The 19,929-nt window shown below is 41.6% G+C and overlaps 1 protein-coding gene across 1 annotated transcript; it reads left to right on the top strand.

Moving 5' to 3' along the window:
• The first annotated feature begins 13,108 nt into the window (after positions 1 to 13,108).
• Positions 13,109 to 18,847, top strand: susd3 (sushi domain containing 3). Its single transcript, XM_026270725.1, has 5 exons — positions 13,109 to 13,230; positions 15,155 to 15,343; positions 16,048 to 16,195; positions 17,012 to 17,170; positions 18,152 to 18,847. The coding sequence occupies exons 1-5, from the start codon at positions 13,158 to 13,160 to the stop codon at positions 18,348 to 18,350; spliced, it is 768 nt and encodes a 255-aa protein (XP_026126510.1). The 5' UTR covers positions 13,109 to 13,157; the 3' UTR covers positions 18,351 to 18,847.
• The last annotated feature ends 1,082 nt before the right edge of the window (positions 18,848 to 19,929 follow it).

Below are 19,929 nucleotides of genomic sequence, written 5' to 3' on the forward strand. Positions count from 1 at the left end.
TACGGCGTCAGTCCTGTATTTAAGTCCTTAAGACGGTTACGTTCACACAATAAAGTTATTTACGGGGGTGATAACCGCATTCTATCACTCACACCCATCTATTTTTAGGACTCACAACCACATTCACAGAAACTAGTTTTAGTATAGAGAGTCGCTCATATCATGGTTTCACTCTGGGCAAGTTACAATTTCAGTGTAATGCACAAGATGCAGAAAAGATTGCATACGGGCTTGACTCTCATTGCATGTTCATACAGCCAGTATTTGAGACACTACTGTACATTAAGCTGCTTTTTTAACAGGACATTTGGAGACTGTGAGGAAATACAGTTGACAATCCCTAAAACTGACAGTGTGAATGTAGCCATAGTTAATTTAGTGATTAGTTTAATTTCTGGTGCTATGGCATTTTAAAACTGTGTCAGAGATTTTAGCATGTCTAATATAGGTCACAAACATGATCACTGCACAATCTAATGTGTAATGTCTTATTAAACCGTTGTCATGCAAATATGCATTTCTTCTCTCTTCACGTTTCGTCGATTTTCTCCACAGCTCAAAAAAATTCTTAAGCCTCTTAAAAGTCCTCGTCAGTATTCATAACTCTTTGCATTTAGAATTTTCATGAATATGGGCCCTGATCTCATCATCACCCAGTCTTTGTCACAGCCATTTGCTGGAATGCCCTTGACAGCTATCAGAGGACACTCTTCTGGACTGTTGTTTGTGTTCCGGACTTCAGTTACCATCAACCCTTGCACTCATTATTAGTTTTTATTATTCCTAGCTGTTGTGTGTCATTTAGTCTTATTAGTTCCCCTATATATATATCATGTTCTGCTATCCCTTGTTTGCTTCAGTATTGCGTTCTGTGTACTTTTTTGAATTACTTTTTGCTTTGTTCTTGTTTGCCCTGTTTTGGATGTTTGTTTTTGATTTATTGAACTGCACTTGTTTCTTTCATCGTTTTCCAGAATATTTTGTGACACTGTGTCTGGAATGACATGAAGAAACAGAACAAACTGAGACAGACTAAATAGTGTCTCCAAGACTAACCTGCAAAGCTACAGTACTGTTAAAAGTTTTAGGTGCATGTGTAAAAATGCTGTCAAAAATATTGTCATAGATTTTCTTGATCAATTAACTATTAACTAAATTTATCCTCCCTCAGTGGACTTGTGCAGAGTTTTTTTTTTGGGGGGGGAGTCAGTGTGTTCTGTTTCTTCATGTCATTACAGACGGACTGGATGATGATGAGATTCGATTCCATTCAATTTTAATCGTGTATCGCTTTTTATGATACTGTGCGGAGCACTGGATGTTGTCAGACAAAACTCTCACTGGGTTATTAAATGACTGACTGATGAAAATACTAGTGTTCTAATCATTTTGGCCACCACTGAATATTAGCAAGAGACTCTTGTCACTCTCAGTGATATAGCCAGGGTTTGAAATGAAAACCACTGTAATAATATACATCTCCATACTCATCGGGAAGAAGGAGGCGGGCACCGGCGCACAATCAAAACATAATTTTAATATTCAAAATAAACAAAAAAAAACGCGCGTCAGCCCCTCACGGCGACTGACGCGCACAAATAAAAGCCATAACATTAAATAATGTCCCAGGCCTGGTCCTCTCTCGTCCTTCACTATAGTCGCTCCAGTTTTATATCCTTCCATCTCCTACGTGGGACTCGATACTGGCGGTGGGGCGCAGGTGCAGCTCATCTTCAATCACTACACCTGGCCTCACTCCTCGTTCCCACGCCTCTCGGCCCCGCTCCACTCGCCACAACCACCAACCCACCAAACAAGGTACAAATTCACTGTGGCTGGTAATGCTGTCAAATCTCTAGCCATTTTGGCAGGTTAATTTTCGTAAATTATGTTCACTTATTCATTTCTTGGACAAATTCATTCACGCCAAATCTGCACAGATTTAGCACAAATACTGAACTCTGTTAAATACAGCCTAATTGTGCAACACTTTATGATCAGTGATGTTGTCTACACTGGATGCCGTGCGACACTCTGACAGTAAACTGATGCCTCGTTACATTTATGACATACTGACACAAAGTTCGAGTGATTTGGAATGTTCACATTGTCACATCCAGTGTGGACAGACGCAAGCTTGTTTTAGTTTAAAAAATATTTGCTAGTGGAAGTTATGATTGGCCGGTACCTTAAAAATTTTGAAGCCAAATATGGTGAGTGGAAAAATTACATTCAAACCATGGACACAGCAATTCTGGGACAATAATTTTTTACATAGAGAGTAAAAACATGTCTCTGGGATGGACTTTCACAACATAGGGTTATGAGTTTGGCAATTGTGGATGGCAAATCACCTCCACCCCAATCAAGGAGTGGCTCTATCTTCCACCTCCCCTTCACTGGGTTCTGTGCTACTGTATACCTCTCCTCGAACTCATTTAGATTCCTTCAGTAGTTCTACTGCTTCTGCCTCAGATATACCTACTACTGAGGTACTGGATTTACTCAAGGAGCCTGTCGCAGCCAAGTCTTCAGTTCATCTTTTCTAACCATCCCAAGTCTACCAGTCAAAAGAGGTTCTAATATTCCCGGTGTTAAAGACCCAAACTCTAGTGCTCCCTTAGTCTTTTTCCAAGTATTCCCAAGTTCCCCAGGATTACGCCGATCTCAACGAAGTCTTCAGTAAGACCCAACCTGCCTAGTTACCTCTGCACAGACCTTTTGATTGTTCCAGCCCGCCTCGTGAAAAACTCTCTCTCCACTCTTGAGAGAACTGCCATGGAGAAGAACCTTCAGGAAGTCCTGAACAGTGGGTTCATCCACCCATCGACCCCATCTGCCGCTGACGACTTCTTCTTCTTCTTATGCTGCTCATTCAAGTTCAGATTCTTCTCCTCTTTGTCACCAAGAAAGATGGTGATCTGTGACCCTGCATTATTGATTGTCGGGGTCTTAATTGCATCACTGTTAACCTGGCTTTCCACAGCTTTTGAGGTCCTATAGGGTACTGTCACCTTCACTAAACTGAATTTATGCATTGTCTACCATCTGGCCAGGATCTGATACAAGTGGAAGACAGTGCTCAACACTTCAATAGTTCATTATGAATACCAGGTTATGCCCTTCGGCCTGGTCAATGCTAAAGCCATCTTCTGGCATTCATCAATAATGTCCTTTGGGAGATGTTGAATAAGTTTGTTTTACTTTGCCTTGACAACAGTATTAATTTTGACAGCAAATTTTGATTTAGTTTAAGTCATAGTCTTTTGATGAAAATGCAATTTAGTATTTTTTTTTTTTAGTCATCTGAATTGTTTTAGTTTTAGTCTAGGTTTAGTCGACTAATTATCATAACATTCTAGTTGACTAAATCTACAGTATATTTAGTAGACTAAAATCTTTTTTTTTAAATTGTAATGCATTTTTAATTTTAGATGTATTTTAGTACATCAGGTTAGTATAAAGCTAAATTAAATAAAAATAAGTTTTTTTAAATATGTGTATTTTATATATTTATTTCCTTTTTATAGATTTTTATTTCATTGCAGTTAACATTCATTTTATTTCAATCAATTAAGAATATTTTTATGGTTTTGGTTTTAACTATAAAAAGCTGATACTAGTAAAATGTAGGCACTGGATTAAATTATATTTTGAATAAGATTCTTAGTCTGTCCGTTCTGTGATTGGAAATCCAAGACGCTGCTCATTCAAGTTCAGAAGTTCTATTTTGCCGTCAATACTGTTGACGGTGTCCTATCAGTAGGTGTGTAAAAAAAAAAGGTTATATTGTTGTCAACTGCCAAAGCCATCTGTATAACAGGGGAACTAGATTACGCAAATTTGCACTGGGAGAGAAAGTACTTGTATTACTCCCAAAGTACTTGTATTACAATCCAATGCCACGGGTTGACGAGTTGCTTGATCGGCTAGGCACGGCTTGTTTTTATTCGACATTGGACTTAACAAAGGGTTATTGGCAGATCCCCTTGTCTCCATTATCCAAAGAAAAGACAGCTTTCACAACGCAGTTTGGATTACACTAGTTTGTTACCCTTGCATTTGGGTTGTTCGGGCACCGGCTTCCTTTCAGCGCCTCATGGATAAGATTTTGTGGCCCCATGCTGCATATGCGGCTGCCTACCTGGATGATATCAATATATTTATTAATGATTGGTAAAGCCGTGCCTAGCCGATCAAGCAACTCGTCAACCCGTGGCATTGGATATGCGTCAAATTACAGCATCTGAGGGCTTTGACTAACTTTACGTCCAGTGGACGGAGCCATGTCAGCAGGCCTTTACCCAGGTCAAGGCTGCCCTGTGTGGCGGGCCGATGTTAGACTGTCCTGATTTTTCTCTCCCTTTTCTTTTGCACACAGACCTGTCACAGGAGATAGAGGGGGAAGAACGGCCGGTGCTGTACATTAGCCGGAAGCTCTCGAAGAGAGAAGCTAAGTACAGCACCATAGAGTAAGAGTTAAGTACAGCACCCTCCGCTATTATCTCCTAGGACATGAGTTCACCCTCTGTAGCTCCGCTGCAGTGGCTCCACCGCATTAAGGACGCCAACACGCGGATCACTCATTGGTATCTGGCTCTTCAGCCTTTTCAGTGGTTTGTGAAGTCTGCAGCGGGAGAGAGAATCAGGAGACGTGCGGTAAGTGGTAAACTATCAACACCTGTCTCTTGTTTCAGTAATTGGCACGGAGAGAGTATAAAACGCCAGGAGAGACATAAGCAGTCGAGAGAGAGACAGACTGCTGACGTGAACCAGAACCGGAATGAGTAACCCGGAAGTGTTGTGTGATCGTGTCTGTGTTGATGTCAGAGTAAAAGTCACCATTGGTGTTTATAAAGTTTGAGTTTGAATTAGAATTAATAAATTTGTCAGCAGTCCAGCCGACCCCTTTGTCCTCTTCCTTTCCTCTCACGAACTTACTACAGTGACATTCAGCCAAGTATGGTGACCCATACTCAGAATTTGTGCTCTGCATTTAACCCATCCAAAGTGCACACACACACAACAGTGAACACACACCCGGAGCAGTGGACATCATTTATGCTGTGGTGGCCAGGGAGCAGTTGGGGGTTCAGTGCCTTGCTCAATGGCACCTCAGTCGTGGTATTGCCGGCCTGAAACTCTAACCCCAACCCTAGGGTTAGGAGTCAAACTCTCTAACCACTAGGCCATGACTTCCCCCAATCAATATTCACCCATACTGCATGTCTTTGAATTGTGGGGGAAACCAGAGCATCCAGAAGAAACCCACACAGACACGGGGAGAACGTGCAAACTCCACACAGAAAGGCATCCTGGTTCAGCCGGGACTTAAACCAGGCACAGGGAACTCGAGACAGGGATCCGTGCTAGCTACTGGACACCCATGCTGGTAGAACGTGTCAGACATCCATCCACGTGTGGCCGCTATGCTGTTGTAAGAGATGTGTTTCCTCTTCCTTGTGTGTGTGTGTGTGTGTGTGTATAGATGTGGTATGGACTGTATCTGTGTGGTTTTGTATGTCTATTAGGGAGTAAAGAGGTAGGTGTTTGTATAGCTGATTGACATGAGTATCTTAATATTTGAACACTGTAAAAAAAGAAAAGTTGACATAACTTAAAATTACAAGGCAACTTGCTGCACAGCTTTTTTGAGTTTACTCAACTTTTAAACGAAATAGTTCACTTAATTCAATTCACTGAGAAAGGTCAAATGTCTCCCAACTTAAGATCTTTTGTTCAGCTGATTGAGAAAAATTAAGAAAATTATACAATTTCAACTTTTAATGTTATTTTCACTTGACTCAATAAAGTACATTGAGTTGACTAAAAATGTGTTTTTAAACCACATTACAAGGTAAAAAAAAACTACTACTTTTTTTTTAAGGAGTAACATTCTGCAACGAATGGAAGGAGGCGAGGAAGCAAGTGCGAGTTAATAAGAATTTATTGAACAATCAGATAAACAAATAACACAGAGAAAGGAGGCTGGGTGAATGTTGCAGGTCTGATAGCGATCCGGGAAGTGACAATGCTCACTGGTGATCCAGGGTGTGGTGGTGAGTTGGCAGCAGGAGAGCATGACATAGGAACTGCGGTGGGAGAGCCGTAAAGGTGAATGGTAAAGTCCGTGGAACGTGAGGAGTGGATGGGGTTCCGAGACAAGACAATCCAGCAAAGAGAAGAAATGGGAAAGAGAGAATCAGGAAGTAACACTGGGACTGCATACAAAGCTGCATACAATAATTAACGGAGATGCCCACATAAAACAATCAGTGCTGACGCAAGACACACACTCACTCCACCCACATGTGCACGCAGGGAAAACCACATGTGCAAAACCCGAGGCCGACAGTACCCTCCCCTCTAGGAACGCCACCTGGAGTTCCCAGACGACCTTACCTGTTGATTGTAATCATCAATCAGGGAGTGATCCAGTATGTCCCTTGCAGGTACCCAACTCCTCTCCTCCGGACCGTAAACCTCCCAGTCCACCAAGTACTGGAATCATTGTCCCCTTCGCCTCAAGTCCAGAATGCGCTTTAACCAAATAGGTGGGTTCCCCATCTACGATTCGCGGCGGTGGGGGAACCGGGGTGGGCTGGTTAATTCGTGAATAAAACATGGGCTTCATTTTGGATACATGGAAGGCGGGATGAATCCTCCTGTACGCCGGAGGTAGTTTGAGGTGGACTGTCACCGGACTAATGATCTTGGTGACAGGGAATGGGCCAATAAATTTGGGAGCTAACTTATTAGAAACAGAATGGAATGTTGTCAGTAGAAAGCCACACTTTTTGACCCACGACGTATACGGGAGGCTTCGACCGGTGGCGATCGGCCTTGGCCTTGGTGCGCGCCCTCACCTGGTCTGGTCCAGGTGCAGTGGCACCGCTGGACAAAAGCATGAGTGACTTCAGATTCCAAACTAGGAAAAACTGGTGGCTGGTAACCTATGCTACACTCAAACAGAGCGAGGCCAGTGGCTGACACTGGTAACGAGTTATGAGCGTACTCAACCATAGAGAGTTGTTGGCTCCAGGAAGAAGGATTCTTGGAGACTAAACATCACAATGTTCTCTCTAAATCTTGGTTGGCCTGCTCAGACTGACTCTGTGGGTGATAAGCCGAAGACAGACCAACCGTCACTCCTAACAATTTACAAAACTCTTTCCAAAATTTGCACACAAATTGGGATCCCCTGTCAGAAACCACATCTACCGGTAGGCCATGTAACCGAAAGATGTGATCAATAACAGTGACCGCTGTCTCCTTGGCTTAAGGTAATTTGGGCAAGGGAATGAAATGTGCCACCTTCGAGAATCGGTCCACTATGGTCTAAATGACCATCATGCCATTAGAGGGCAGGAGGGTGGTAACATAATCTAGAGCGATGTGGGCCCAGGGTCTCGAAGGGACAGACAGCGGTTGAAGAAACCCATCTGGAGGTCGGTTAGATGACTTACCACTGGCGCAAACTGAGCAGGCCAAAACAAAATCGTGAACGTTGCGAGCCATCAGTGGCCACCAGAATTTTTGCTTTACTAAGCACTTGGTGCGGCCTATCCCTGGATGACAAGCTACATTAGAACAGTGACCCCACATCGGACCATAACTCCTCCGGAACAAAAAAACGATTCAGTGGGCACCCGGGTGGAGGTGTTACCCCTTCTAAGGCCGTCTTGACCTTCGATTCGACCTCCCATACGAGTGCTGAGATGACTATATTCTTAGGTAAAATGCACTCGGGAATCACCGGGCATTCGGAAGGATCAAAAAGACGTGACAAAGAATCGGGTTTGACGTTTTTGGAACCCGGGCGGTACGATAGGGAAAAATCAAAGCGGCCTACCGAGCCTGCCTGGAGTTGAGTCTTTTGGCAGTTCTAATATATTCTAGGTTCTTATGATCGATCCAGACGATGAAAGGTACCCCCAACCCCTCCAACCAATAACGCCACTCCTCCAATGCTAATTTGACGGCCAACAACTCTCTGTTACCAATGTCTTAATTAAGTTTGGCAGGAGTTAAACAATGAGAAAAAAAATGCGCACGGTTGCATCTTGTCATCTGAGGCAGCACGTTGGGAAAGAACTGCACCTACTCCCACCTCTGCGTCGACCTCCACCAAGAACTGACGTGTGGGATCAGGGGCTACTAAGATGGGAGCCGAAACGAAGTGGCTCTTGAGGTTGGAAAATACAGTTTCGGCTGTATTAGACCACCTGAACACAATATTGGGGGAGGTCAAGGAGTTCAGAGGCGAGACTAGTTGGCTGAAATTGCGAATAAAACACAGATAAAAAATGGCGAATCCGGGAAACCACTGTAGGGCCTTACGGGAATCTGGACTTGGCCAATCTATCACAGCCTTAAACTTGTCAGGATCCATACGATGATGAGACAATGTATCCTAGGAAGGGAACAGACTGTGCATGGAATACGCATTTTTCCTCATTGACAAAAAGCCCATTCTCTAGTAATCTCTGGAGCACTCGTCTGATGTGTTGCATGTGTTCCTGGAGAGATGAGGAAAAAATCAGTATGTCATCCAGTTAAACATATATAAACTGATCTACCATGTCTCTCAACATGTCATTCACGAGTGCTTGGAAAATCCCTGGCAAGTTGGAGAGCACGAACGGCATCACCAAGTATTCAAAGTTCCCTCTAGGGGTGTTAAAGGTGGTCTTCCATTCGCCCCCCTTCCTGATGCGGACCAAATGAGTGTTACAAAAGTGTTACGTAAATCCAGTTTTGTGAAGACGGATGCTCCCTGTAATCTCTGCTGAAGACATCAGCGGCAAAGGATAGGTATTCTTTACCTTGATGTTGTTCAGCTGTCGGTAATCAATACAAGGTTGCAGGGAACCATCCTTCTTACCAACAAAAAAGAATCCTGCCCCCGCTGGAGAAGAGGAAGGGCTGATGAACCTCGATGCCTGAGAACCAAAAATATATTTCTCCATGGCCTCCCTCTCTGGAATGGAAAGAGAGTAGAGTTTGCCTTTAGGCGGGGACTTACCTAGAACTAGCTCTATGGGACAGTCATAGGGATGATACAGAGGGAGAGAAGCAGCATGGGACTTACTGAACACTTCCTTCAGGTCCAGGTACTCCGTGGGTACGTTTGACAAAACCGTAGTCTCTTCCTCAAAAACAGAAACAGACACATCAGGACAAGCAGAAACCAGACAAGACTCATAACAATGTTCACTCCACAAGGTGATGGTGTTGGAACCCCAATCCACTCGGGGGTTGTGCTTGACCAGCCAGGGATGACACAATGGGTGCCACAGGGGAGTCCATGAGGAGAAGGGATAGGATTTTGGTGTGATTGCCAGAGGTGAGGAGAGTCATGGGTTCTGTAGTGTGGGTGACATGCGGAAGTTCCTGGCCATTGAGTGCGCTGACAGTAATCTAACGTGACAGGGGAAGGATGTTTCAGGTGATGTGCAAGGTTAGTGTCAATGAAATTACCTTCGGCTCCTGAATCCAGAAGGGCGTGACAGGTGTGAGTGTTGTTGGCCCACCGCAGTTTCACCGGAAAGAGAATTGATGATGTTGAGGACTTCCCGGCGGAGATCCCACCTGATAGTAGCCTCAAACTTACTACCGGGCTGACTCTTTTACCGGACATGTGAGCAGAAGATGTCCAGAGCCACCACAGTAAAGACATAGTCCTCCGGACCTCCACCTCTCTCTGTCCTCCCAGGACACTCGAGTTCTACCCACCTGCATGGATGCATGATCAATGACGGGACCGACCATGTTCTCCCGGCTCGAGTTGCCACTCTCCAGGGTACTGAGAAGGCATGTGTGACTGGTTTGTGCCCCCAGGCGGTCAATCCGAGCGTCCACGTGGAGCGACAAGTCGATGAGTCCATTGAGGGTGGTTGGCAACTCGAGGAGGTAAGTCTCCTTGTGAACACGGTCTGCCAACCCATGCAGGAACATATCCCACTGCGCCTCCTCGTTCCACTTGCACACAGCAGCCAAGGTGCGAAACTTGATGGAATAGTCGGCCACAGAGAGATTTCCCTACTTGAGATCCGCAAGCTCTCGGGCCGCTTCCTTGCAGGCCACGGCCCGGTAGAACACCCTCTTCATCTCCTCAGAGAGGGAGTGGAACGAGGCGCAGCATGGGTCGTGGTTCTCCCACACCGCCGTTTCCCACAGAGCGGCACTACTGAAGAGTAGTGTCAGGACAAATCCTCCATCTCAAAGGTGCGAGGCTGTAGGGAAAAATGCATGGAACATTTTGTCAAGAATGCTCTGCAGTAATTGGGCTCACCAGAGTAGCTCTCCGGTACCGGAAGATGAGGTTCAGGCCGGTAGTGGTTCTCAGGGATGTCCAGGGAAACAGACGGTGCGGGTGGCGCAACGGGAGTGGTCAGCTGATGGATTTGCTGGGTGAGCTCAGACATCTGTGTCACCAGTGCTTGGACAGCACGTCCGGTGTTGACTATGCTCTTCTGCTGCTGATCCATGCGGGTGATGCTATGGTGACTGAATTCCATGAGAGAAGTAGAACTCGCTTCTTCCATGTTGGTCAGAGCATTCTGTAATGAATGGAAGGAGGTGAGGAAGCAAGTGCGAGTTAATAAGAATTTATTGAATAGTCAGACAAACAAGTAACACAAAGACAGGAGGCTGGGTGAATGTTGCAGGTCTGGTAGCGATCCAGGAAGTGACAATGCTCACTGGTGATCCAGGGCATGGTGGTGAGTAGGCAGCAGGAGAGACAAGATAATCCAGCGACGATAAGAGCATGAAACGGGAACAAGAGAATCAAGAAGTAACACTGGGACTGCATACAACGTTCTGACAAGCACAAGACGAAAGACAGGGCAATAAATAGGGAATGGGTAATGAGAAGCAGCTGGTGATAATTAACAATTAACGGAGACGCCCACATGAAACAATCAGTGCTGACGCAAGACACACATCCACTCCACCCACATAGTGCAAAACACGAGGCCATGGTTTACCAACCATGACACATTCAAAGTGTTATCACATTCAACCAGTCCAAAATACTTTAAATGTTCTATGTTAAACATTTTTAAATGTTAACACAAAACATGTTACAAATTGAGCTATATAAGTGCAAGTTAAAAGTACACGCTGACTTTTTGAACTTTAGCTTATTCATTGTATCCACCAAAGTTAGGGTTAGGCTCCTTCCTCTGTCCAGTCTGTTCTGTGTTGGCGATTGTTAAACCAATGTATTTTCACTAGTTAAGCCAACATTTTTGCATTTAATTGTCCAGTTAACTAAAATATAATCATTAGTATAACATTTTGTGAGTTGAATTTTTTATAGTGACCCGAATAAAGTAAAATAAAAGTGCAATTGGTAATCATGTCTGTGCACCAAATGAAGTGTTTTATTGTAATGTTTTAACAGAATAAAGTAGAATTATGCAGTTGGTAACGACTGGTGTGCATTGTTAGTGAGTGGTTAGTGAGTAGTTAGTTAATTTAGTGTTTTTTTTTTTCAGTTTTTAGAATTTCATTAACCAAATTTATTTGTATGCATTTTATTTAAAATTGTATTTGCTACTGTATTCACTTTTTTTTTTCAGTATTTATGATCTGACTGGTTTCTTTTGTTCAGAGCCCAAACCATCTAAAATAATAAAACAAAGAAAATTGCTATATATATAAAGCAATTTTATTTTAAGTCCAATAAAATAAAATGTATAATAAAAAGTTTAACAATAAGTAAATGATTGTCAAGTTTTTTGGACCTTTTGAATGTATGACCAGGTAATGTCCAGTTTAGACGAGTTAAACCTATGCTCCATCACAGCAACCAGCTTCGGGTATATTTTCAGGCCATGCAGTTAGTAGACAGATACTATATTTGTATCTGAGGCTTTAGCTGTTGTTATTAACAGTCCTATTATTGAACCAGAGACTTGTCTTCAAAATCTGTATAGTGAATGTGTAATGAATTCTCTTTTGTAGCACCAGAGGATGCCAGGGTCATTCATCCAGTGCATGTAGAGGAAGTTTCATCGTAGCTCTTCAGACAAACCTCACATCTTCCTGTTAAACTCACAGCTTGTCATGACACCTGTAGGACTTCCCCTTTCTGCGTTCTTAACCTCTCCATCTGGCTTTAGCATGCTCTTAAATATACTTTCACTTTATAACTTTCACTTCACTTTCCCCCTTATTGACAATCTTTTTTTCAAAACTCACTGAGATGTAAGTTTTTCAGATTAGTGCTGTCAATTCATGATGAATCACATCCAAAATATCATTTTTGTTGACATAATATATGAGTGTGTACTGTGTATATTTATTAAGTATATATATAAATACACAAAAATATGTTTGAGACAAATATATTATGTTTACATACATAATTAAAAATTATATGAATATAAGTTTATGCATGTAAATAAATACATGTAAATATTTTCAAAACATACTGTATGTGTGTGTGTGTGTGTGTGTGTGTGTGTGTATATATATATACACAGCACACATACATACAACAAAAATGGTTGGCAGCACTACTTGAGACTAAACTTATATATAAGTTTATATATTATTATAGACATTTATCTCCTGTTTAACGTTCATCAGAAACCGATGCAGGCCATGCATTAACCAGGAACCCCTTCAGTGGGCTATCTACAGTTTATGGATTTCATAGACTTTTGCAATTTCAAAATGACCCCAGAATACAGAAATAAGCACCTGTCCTGTCTGAATTTAACTCAATATACCCAGGCTATCCATTCCATTTTAACATAACAGTCTGATAATAACACAATTCCTATAAACAAAATATCTCAACTTTGATGCTACTCTTTTAAAGTAAGGCATTGTCCAGATACAAAGAAATCACATTATGTCTGAGCGTGTAAAATGAGGTATAAATGTAATTTTAAAAAGATTCATCTTGTATAAAATGTAAAAAAGCTTTTAAATATTTATTTAGTGTTTTATTATATTACAGCTTAAATTGATGATGTGAAGCTTCAGCCTCATCGGTCTTCTGGAGCTGAACCCAATGCACGAGTAACAACAGAGTGTCCTCGTCATAGACCGTACACGCGCGCTCCCGTCTGCCCACGCGGACTCTGTGTGCGCATGCGCAGCTGCTGCGCCTCGTCAGAGGAGTCAAGTGAACAGTCTGAATGAGCTTCACCCGTGCGTCCGAGTCTGAAGTGATGATGATGGGGGACTGGAGCAGTGTTCACAACAGGACAGGTATCATCCACACCACCCTACTCTTAACCGTATGACTTCTGAAAAGAGTTTGTTTCTGTTAGCTTTGAGCTGCTTTATAACACAAGTTTGTTCGGGGGCACTTTCTTTTAGTCTTCTTCTTACACAACTGGGTAACACTTTATTTTACGGTGCCCTTGTTACACATGCTGTATACTTAGCCCAGTATTATAATAAATGATGCATAATTACATGAAAGTAAACGTAAGGCAAACCCTTATCCAAAACCTAACCATATAATAAGTAAATGTAGTTAATTATATTACTCAGTATTTAAATGTATAATTAGGCTACACGGTAACAACGATGTAACATATGTTACACGCAGATAGTATGGAAATTATAGTAAATTATGACTATTATATATTTACAAACTCTAATCCTAAACTGTAAATCAAAATGAAGTTGTTAATTATTTTTAATTTGTAAAACAGTGTGCACTGAAACAGGGATAAGCCACCGTCAAATAAAGCGATTATAATCTACCAGTTGTAACATTACCGACTGAATTTAAATTCGTACTTTAAGAATGAACATTATTGTGTGGATATCTATCATCGGACAGACAGGTTCTGTGTTTACAGTACAATAGCTGTTCTTGATCACTGTGTGTAGTGGAGAAAACTAACTGCTTTTTAGATGCGGTTTTGATGAACTGTGTGTGTGTGAGACACAGAGAGGTGTATTGTGTGTAGAACAGATCTGAAAGCAGGAAACGCGTATTGTGCAAAAGACAGCGGTTCTCTGATCGGAAACACACGCGCTGTGCTGCGCTCGTCTTCCTGTTTCTTTCTTCATCTTCTTGTGTTTTCTCTTGAGGTTGGCGCAGGACGCTATAAAAACCTGTAGGCTACACCGTTTTTTTTTTTTTTTTTATGTAGATGTTTTCATGTTGTTCTTATCCACACACACACACACACACACACACACATACTCTCTCTCTCTCTCTTTCTCTCCCACACACACACACACACACACACACACACACATTGATACTACTATACTATATTAATCACAGTTTCCATGGTTTAAAACAATGGTTTAATATATATATCATCGGGCATTTACAGTATGGCACACACCTGCTTTACAGTTTCACTTCTCTAGAAGAACACTAGTGCACAAAAACAACTGTGTGCAGGAGGAACAGAACAGAAATGGGGGTAGAATGCAGAGCAAAATGAGATTCTGCACAAATCATGTTCTACTTTCCTCATCTCTTGTTCTTGATGTTGAATTAAAGGAACAATTCACCCAAAAATGAAAATTAGCTAAAAATGTGTTCACCCTCAGGCAATCAGAGATGGAGATGAGTTTGTTTCTTCATCAGGTTTGTAGAAATGTAGCACTGCATCAGTGTCTCATCAACGGATGCTCTGCAGTGAATGGGTGCCGTCAGAATGAGAGTCTGATAAAAACATCACAATAATCCACAGCACTCCAGTCCATCAGTGAACATCTGGAGAAGACAAAAGCTGAAACACATCCAGCATTAAGATGATTTTAACTCATAATTCGTAACATTTCCTCCAGTGAAGAAGTGCATCTCCTGTCGTCTCTCACATCAGAATCCAGACACAGATTAGTTCAGATCTGTTTAATCGCTGCTTGATCTGTGCAGATTTCTCTCCTGATTCAGACCAGAACACTCTTCACTGGAGGAAGTGTTATTATGAATCATGGACTCGTATTGTTACTGGAAATAATGGTTTTAAGTTAAAAAGTGTTTGATGGACTGGTGTGGATTTCTTATGGATTATTGTGATGTTTTTATCAGCTGTTTGGACTCTCATTCTGACGGCACCCATTCATTGAGTCAGCATTTTTATTTTACCAGTTGATTTTTTGGTGGCCTGTTTCTTTACATGTATTCTGAGCATGGCAGTATTGTTGTGGTCTGGCTCAGGTCAGTGCGCTCCGCTGCTGTCTCCTGCGGTCGGGACTCTGAAGCTGGTGTCCGGTGATGGGACGAGCGTGGGCAGCGTGATGAGCCTCCAGTGTCCCTCCAGACACCGAGCGGTCAGCGGCGGTCAGATGTCCTGTGTGTGGAGCATTAATCAGACGCACTGGAGCGGAGGGACTCCGGAGTGTAAACGTAAGACACACACATAAATGTGACCAGGGAGCACAAAACCATAAGGGTCCATTTAAAAAAAAAATGCATAAATGATATCTCCATTGATGTATGATTTGTTAGGATGAGAAAATATTTGTCTAATACAACTATTTGAAAATCTGGAATCTGAGGGAGCAAAAAAATCTAAATCTAAATATTGAGAAAATCATCTGAATGAAGTTCTTAGCAATGCATATTCCTAATCAAATGTGAAGTTTTAATATATTTATGGTAAGACATTTACAAAGTATCTTCATGGAACATGATCTCTACTTAATATCCTAATGATTTTTGGTATAAAAGAGAAATGTATAATTGTGACCCATACAATGTATTTTTGTCTATTGCTCCAAATATACGTCTGTGCTACTGAAGACTGCTTCTGTGCTGCAGGGACACATATGAGATGCATTAGAGCTGTGAACACACAATTCAAAACAGTATATTGACTTTATCAGGTCGATATCTTGACATTACATTTGTCTAAGAATCAGTCATACAGATTGTTGTGCAAAAATATGAAACTATTCTTATTTTATAATAATATAAAGACTTGCATTAAAAGGGCTAGTCATGTAAGCAGAGTTTACTCTGTGATTCAGAACCGCTCCGAGGGTCTCTTGAAGGGTCCCTCAGTCATGGAAAACACGTGTTACTGTAATGCTCTCTCTGTGCTTGTGCAGCTCTGTCTCGGTTCGAGGATGATGGCTTTCGTTTAGCTGTTCTGGCGTCCTTCATCAGCCTAGCCATCATTCTGATCATGTGCATCATCTTCATCACTTCCTGTCTGGTGAGACATGTGAAGCGCGAGGAGAGGAGAAAGATGGAGAGGTGAGAGACAGATTGAGAACAGACAGAGCTCTCTACAGCTGTAAAATAATCCAGCCATGTCATGTCTTCATCCCCTTAGGAAAAAAGTGTGCTTGATTGTATTAAATGTGCACTTGTAGTGTACTTCAAATCAGAAAAGTATCTGTACTTGCAGATAATGTAATAATCATACAATAAAAGGCCATGCCAGTGTTTGTATAGGGACACTTCTTTTCTTAACACACTTTTAAAAATTGCACTTAATGTCAAATTAAGTTTAACTTTCAGTACATTTTAAATCAGTTTTAATAATCTTTTGTCATGTTTTAAAGAAGTGCACTTATTCTGATGTTTGTAACTGTAGTGTGTTATTTAATATTACATTTTTAAAGTGGATATATTTTAAACTGCAACTTCATTACAAATGTTTAATAACAAATATATTGAAATATATTGAATTGCTTGTATTAATTTACTGTTATTGCTGTAGTAAGGGTATGTTAAATGAATGAAGACTCTAAAATGAAGTGTTACCTAATTAGCATGCAGTCAAGTGTCCAAAAGACTCTTAAAAGGTATGCTAAAGTATACTTCATACACTTGCAGTAGGTTAGTGTGTATTTCAGCAGTGTGCTAGGTAGTAGGTGCTATACACTCTCTCCATAACCCTGCATTTAAATGTTGTCAGCAAAAGCAAGTGGACATGATTCAGAATGGGATTGAGAAGAGCTCACGTCAGACATCTTACGAGGAGAGGAAGGCAGATGTGAAGGAAGTCAGTTAAAGCCACCACTGACGCAGATGACTGTAATGAGTGTGTCTTGATCTGATGTGTAGGGCAAGAAAAGCTGGAGCAGCAGAGTTTTGGCCTCAAATAGGTGTTGAGGGTGTGGAGGTGCAGAGAGAGGTGTTACACAGCCAGAAAACCACAAACCACAACAACAACAACAACAACAGTGGAGGAGAGAGAGGGCACACAGACCACACTGTCTGCAGGTACTGTCCAAACACACCTGCACTAACACTCCTTAAGAGAACGCAAGAGACCCCAATACTCGCTCTCAGCCCATGCAGAACGTAGATGAGTCTGTTTTGTCATGAAAACTGATCTGGAGAAATTCCATCAGTGTCTCATCAATGGATGCTCTGCAGTGAATGGGTGCCGTCAGAATGAGAGTCCAAACAGCTGATAAAAACATCACAATAATCCACAGCACTCCAGTCCATCAGTGAACATCTGGAGAAGACAAAAGATGAAACACATCCAGCATTAAGAGTCCATGATCCATAATAACACATCCTCCAGAGAAAAACATTAATTTATGAGTCATATGTGGTGGATAATTGTGATGTTTTTATCAGCTGTTTGGACTCTCATTCTGATGGCACCCATTCACTGCAGAGCATCCATTGATGACACACTGATGCAGTGCTACATTTCTACAAACCTGATGATGAAACAAACTCACACCTGAGGATGAGCAAATTTTAAGCAAAGTTTCTTAAACATGTTTCTAGGATGATTAGCATGTTGTTAGCATGTTTCTAGCATGATTAGAATGCGACTAGCATGTTGCTAGCATGATTTTAGCATGATTAACATGTTGCTAGCATGTCTCTAGCATGATTAGCATGTTGCTAGCATGATTCTAGCATGACTAGCATGTTTGCTAGCGTGTTTCTAGCATGATTAGCATGTTGCTAGCATGTCGCTAGCATGTTTGTAGCATGATTAACATTTTGCTAGCATATTGCTAGAATGTTTCTAGCATGGTTAACAAGCGACGAGCATGTTGCTAACATGATTAGCATGATTTTAGCATGTTGTGAGCATTTTTCTAGCATGATTATCATGCAACTAGCATGTTTCTAGCATGATTAGCATGTTGCTAGCATGTTTCTAGCATGACTAGCATGCGACTAGTTAGGGAGCATCACGCTGGCGTGCACTCATTATGACGAGATGTGTTTTCACAGGTGTCTTGATCAAGAGAAGCCCTGTCCTCCGAGCGCACATCCGTCCCAGGTCTCTGTGATACTCAGTCCTCCCTCTGACTACCTCATACACACACTCATGGGTCCCGTCGAAGCCCGTGACGCTGCAGGGGACAGACAGGTTCATGACACGCTCTGGAACAGCCCTCGTCCACCACCTGTCCACATGATGTCTGTGTGAGGATGTGCTGAAGACCTGTTATAATGATGCAAACTGGGACTTAACTGAGAACTGGAACTTCTTTCACCTGTTGTTCTGTTTGTTTTTTAGATGATAGTGTGTATTGAATTTTCTTTGCACTTATGCCATTGCACGTGATACTGGCCAAACATCAGTATCTAGTTTGGAGCAATGGGCAACAAAACATGTTTTATAGTAAATTGTTGTATGACTACTTGACCTGCACCATTCCTGGATGTTTCCACACAGTATGCCTCATTCCCTTAACATTAAGAATGTAGAGCTTGCAGGAAAACAATCCAAATGATGCTAATGCTTGACAATGTAAATATGCTTTTTTGATGCACACTTGAAAGAATCATTACATCCTCATGGAAATAAAGATTCAAGATTTTTTTTGTACACAAACTAAAGACCAAAGCCAGCTTTAAAATGTGGAGCTGTCAGCTGGAGTTGGTGCCTCTGAATATAATGTGTGAATAAAGTGGCACACTGAATTCCTTTCAAATGTTGTGTAGATGATAAAACTGTGCACTAGATAAAACTCTGGGCCCGTATTCATAAAGATTCTAAGAATCCTCTCAGAAAACTCTTAATTTAACTTAAAAACTTTTACGTAAAAGTCTTAGCTTAAGAGCGATTCAGGACCGATCTGAGAGCAACTCTGAGTAAGGAAAAGACAAAAACTTTCATCTTAGTGAGGAGGCGGGGTTGACCCCATTGCTATGTATGACACAATCTTTTGAAGACTGTGATTGGTTGGTTGTCCAAGAAGGAAAAAAAATAGTTATTTTAAGTATAGGCTCTATTCTAATTCTCACTTTGAATTTACGTAATTTATCCTATTTGACCGTTCTCTCACATAAACACACACACACACACACGTTATATGTGTGTATATAAATCCTTTTTTTATTTACCATGCTTGTAATTTCCTATAAGGTATTTGATTGGCTTAGAATGATAAAAATTGTTCCATTCTTTCTAATTACAGTGATTGCTGTGCTATTTATGGTGGTTTGAATGTTGGTTTTAATGTATCAAACATGGAATCAAAGCCAAGAAGGACAAGAACGCCAAACTGGACAGAGGAACAGTGTTTACTGTTAGCCCAGTTAGTGGATGAACACAAGGCCATTCTTAAAGGAAAATTTGGGCCGGGTGTCACAGCAAGGGACAAGAAGCAGACATGGGAGCATATAGCACAAACTATTAACGGTTCATTCCCCCTGCTTGTGCGCACCTATAAGCCTGCTATATTCATAAATGCAGTTTTTTGAGCTGCAAGGTGGGAATGTCCAGTGAAACTAAATGAACTGTGACACAATAAGATGTTCTGAATGTGCTGTAATTGTGTGATCACTCTGCTTCCAGAAGGTTGTGACAGACCCAAGTCATCACCGGTTGCCAAATATCGTAATGTAGTGATTACTTTAATTCCTGGCACTATGGCATTTCTGCGCTGTGTCGGAGATGTTAGCACATCTCTAATAAGATCAGTCACAAACATGATCCCTGCACGATCTAGGCAAGGCAAGGCAAGTTTATTTATATAGCACATTTCGTACACAATGGTAAT

The sequence above is a fragment of the Carassius auratus genome, chromosome 8 (assembly GCF_003368295.1).
Source record: "Carassius auratus strain Wakin chromosome 8, ASM336829v1, whole genome shotgun sequence".
Taxonomy (NCBI): Eukaryota; Metazoa; Chordata; class Actinopteri; order Cypriniformes; family Cyprinidae; genus Carassius; species Carassius auratus.

Coding starts and splice junctions, on each gene's coding strand:
- susd3 (XM_026270725.1), top strand. CDS start 13,158: ATGAGCTTCACCCGTGCGTCCGAGTCTGAAGTGATGATGATGGGGGAC. Junction 13,231..15,154: donor CAGTGTTCACAACAGGACAG/GTATCATCCACA, acceptor GGTCTGGCTCAG/GTCAGTGCGCTCCGCTGCTG. Junction 17,171..18,151: donor ACAGACCACACTGTCTGCAG/GTACTGTCCAAA, acceptor GTGTTTTCACAG/GTGTCTTGATCAAGAGAAGC.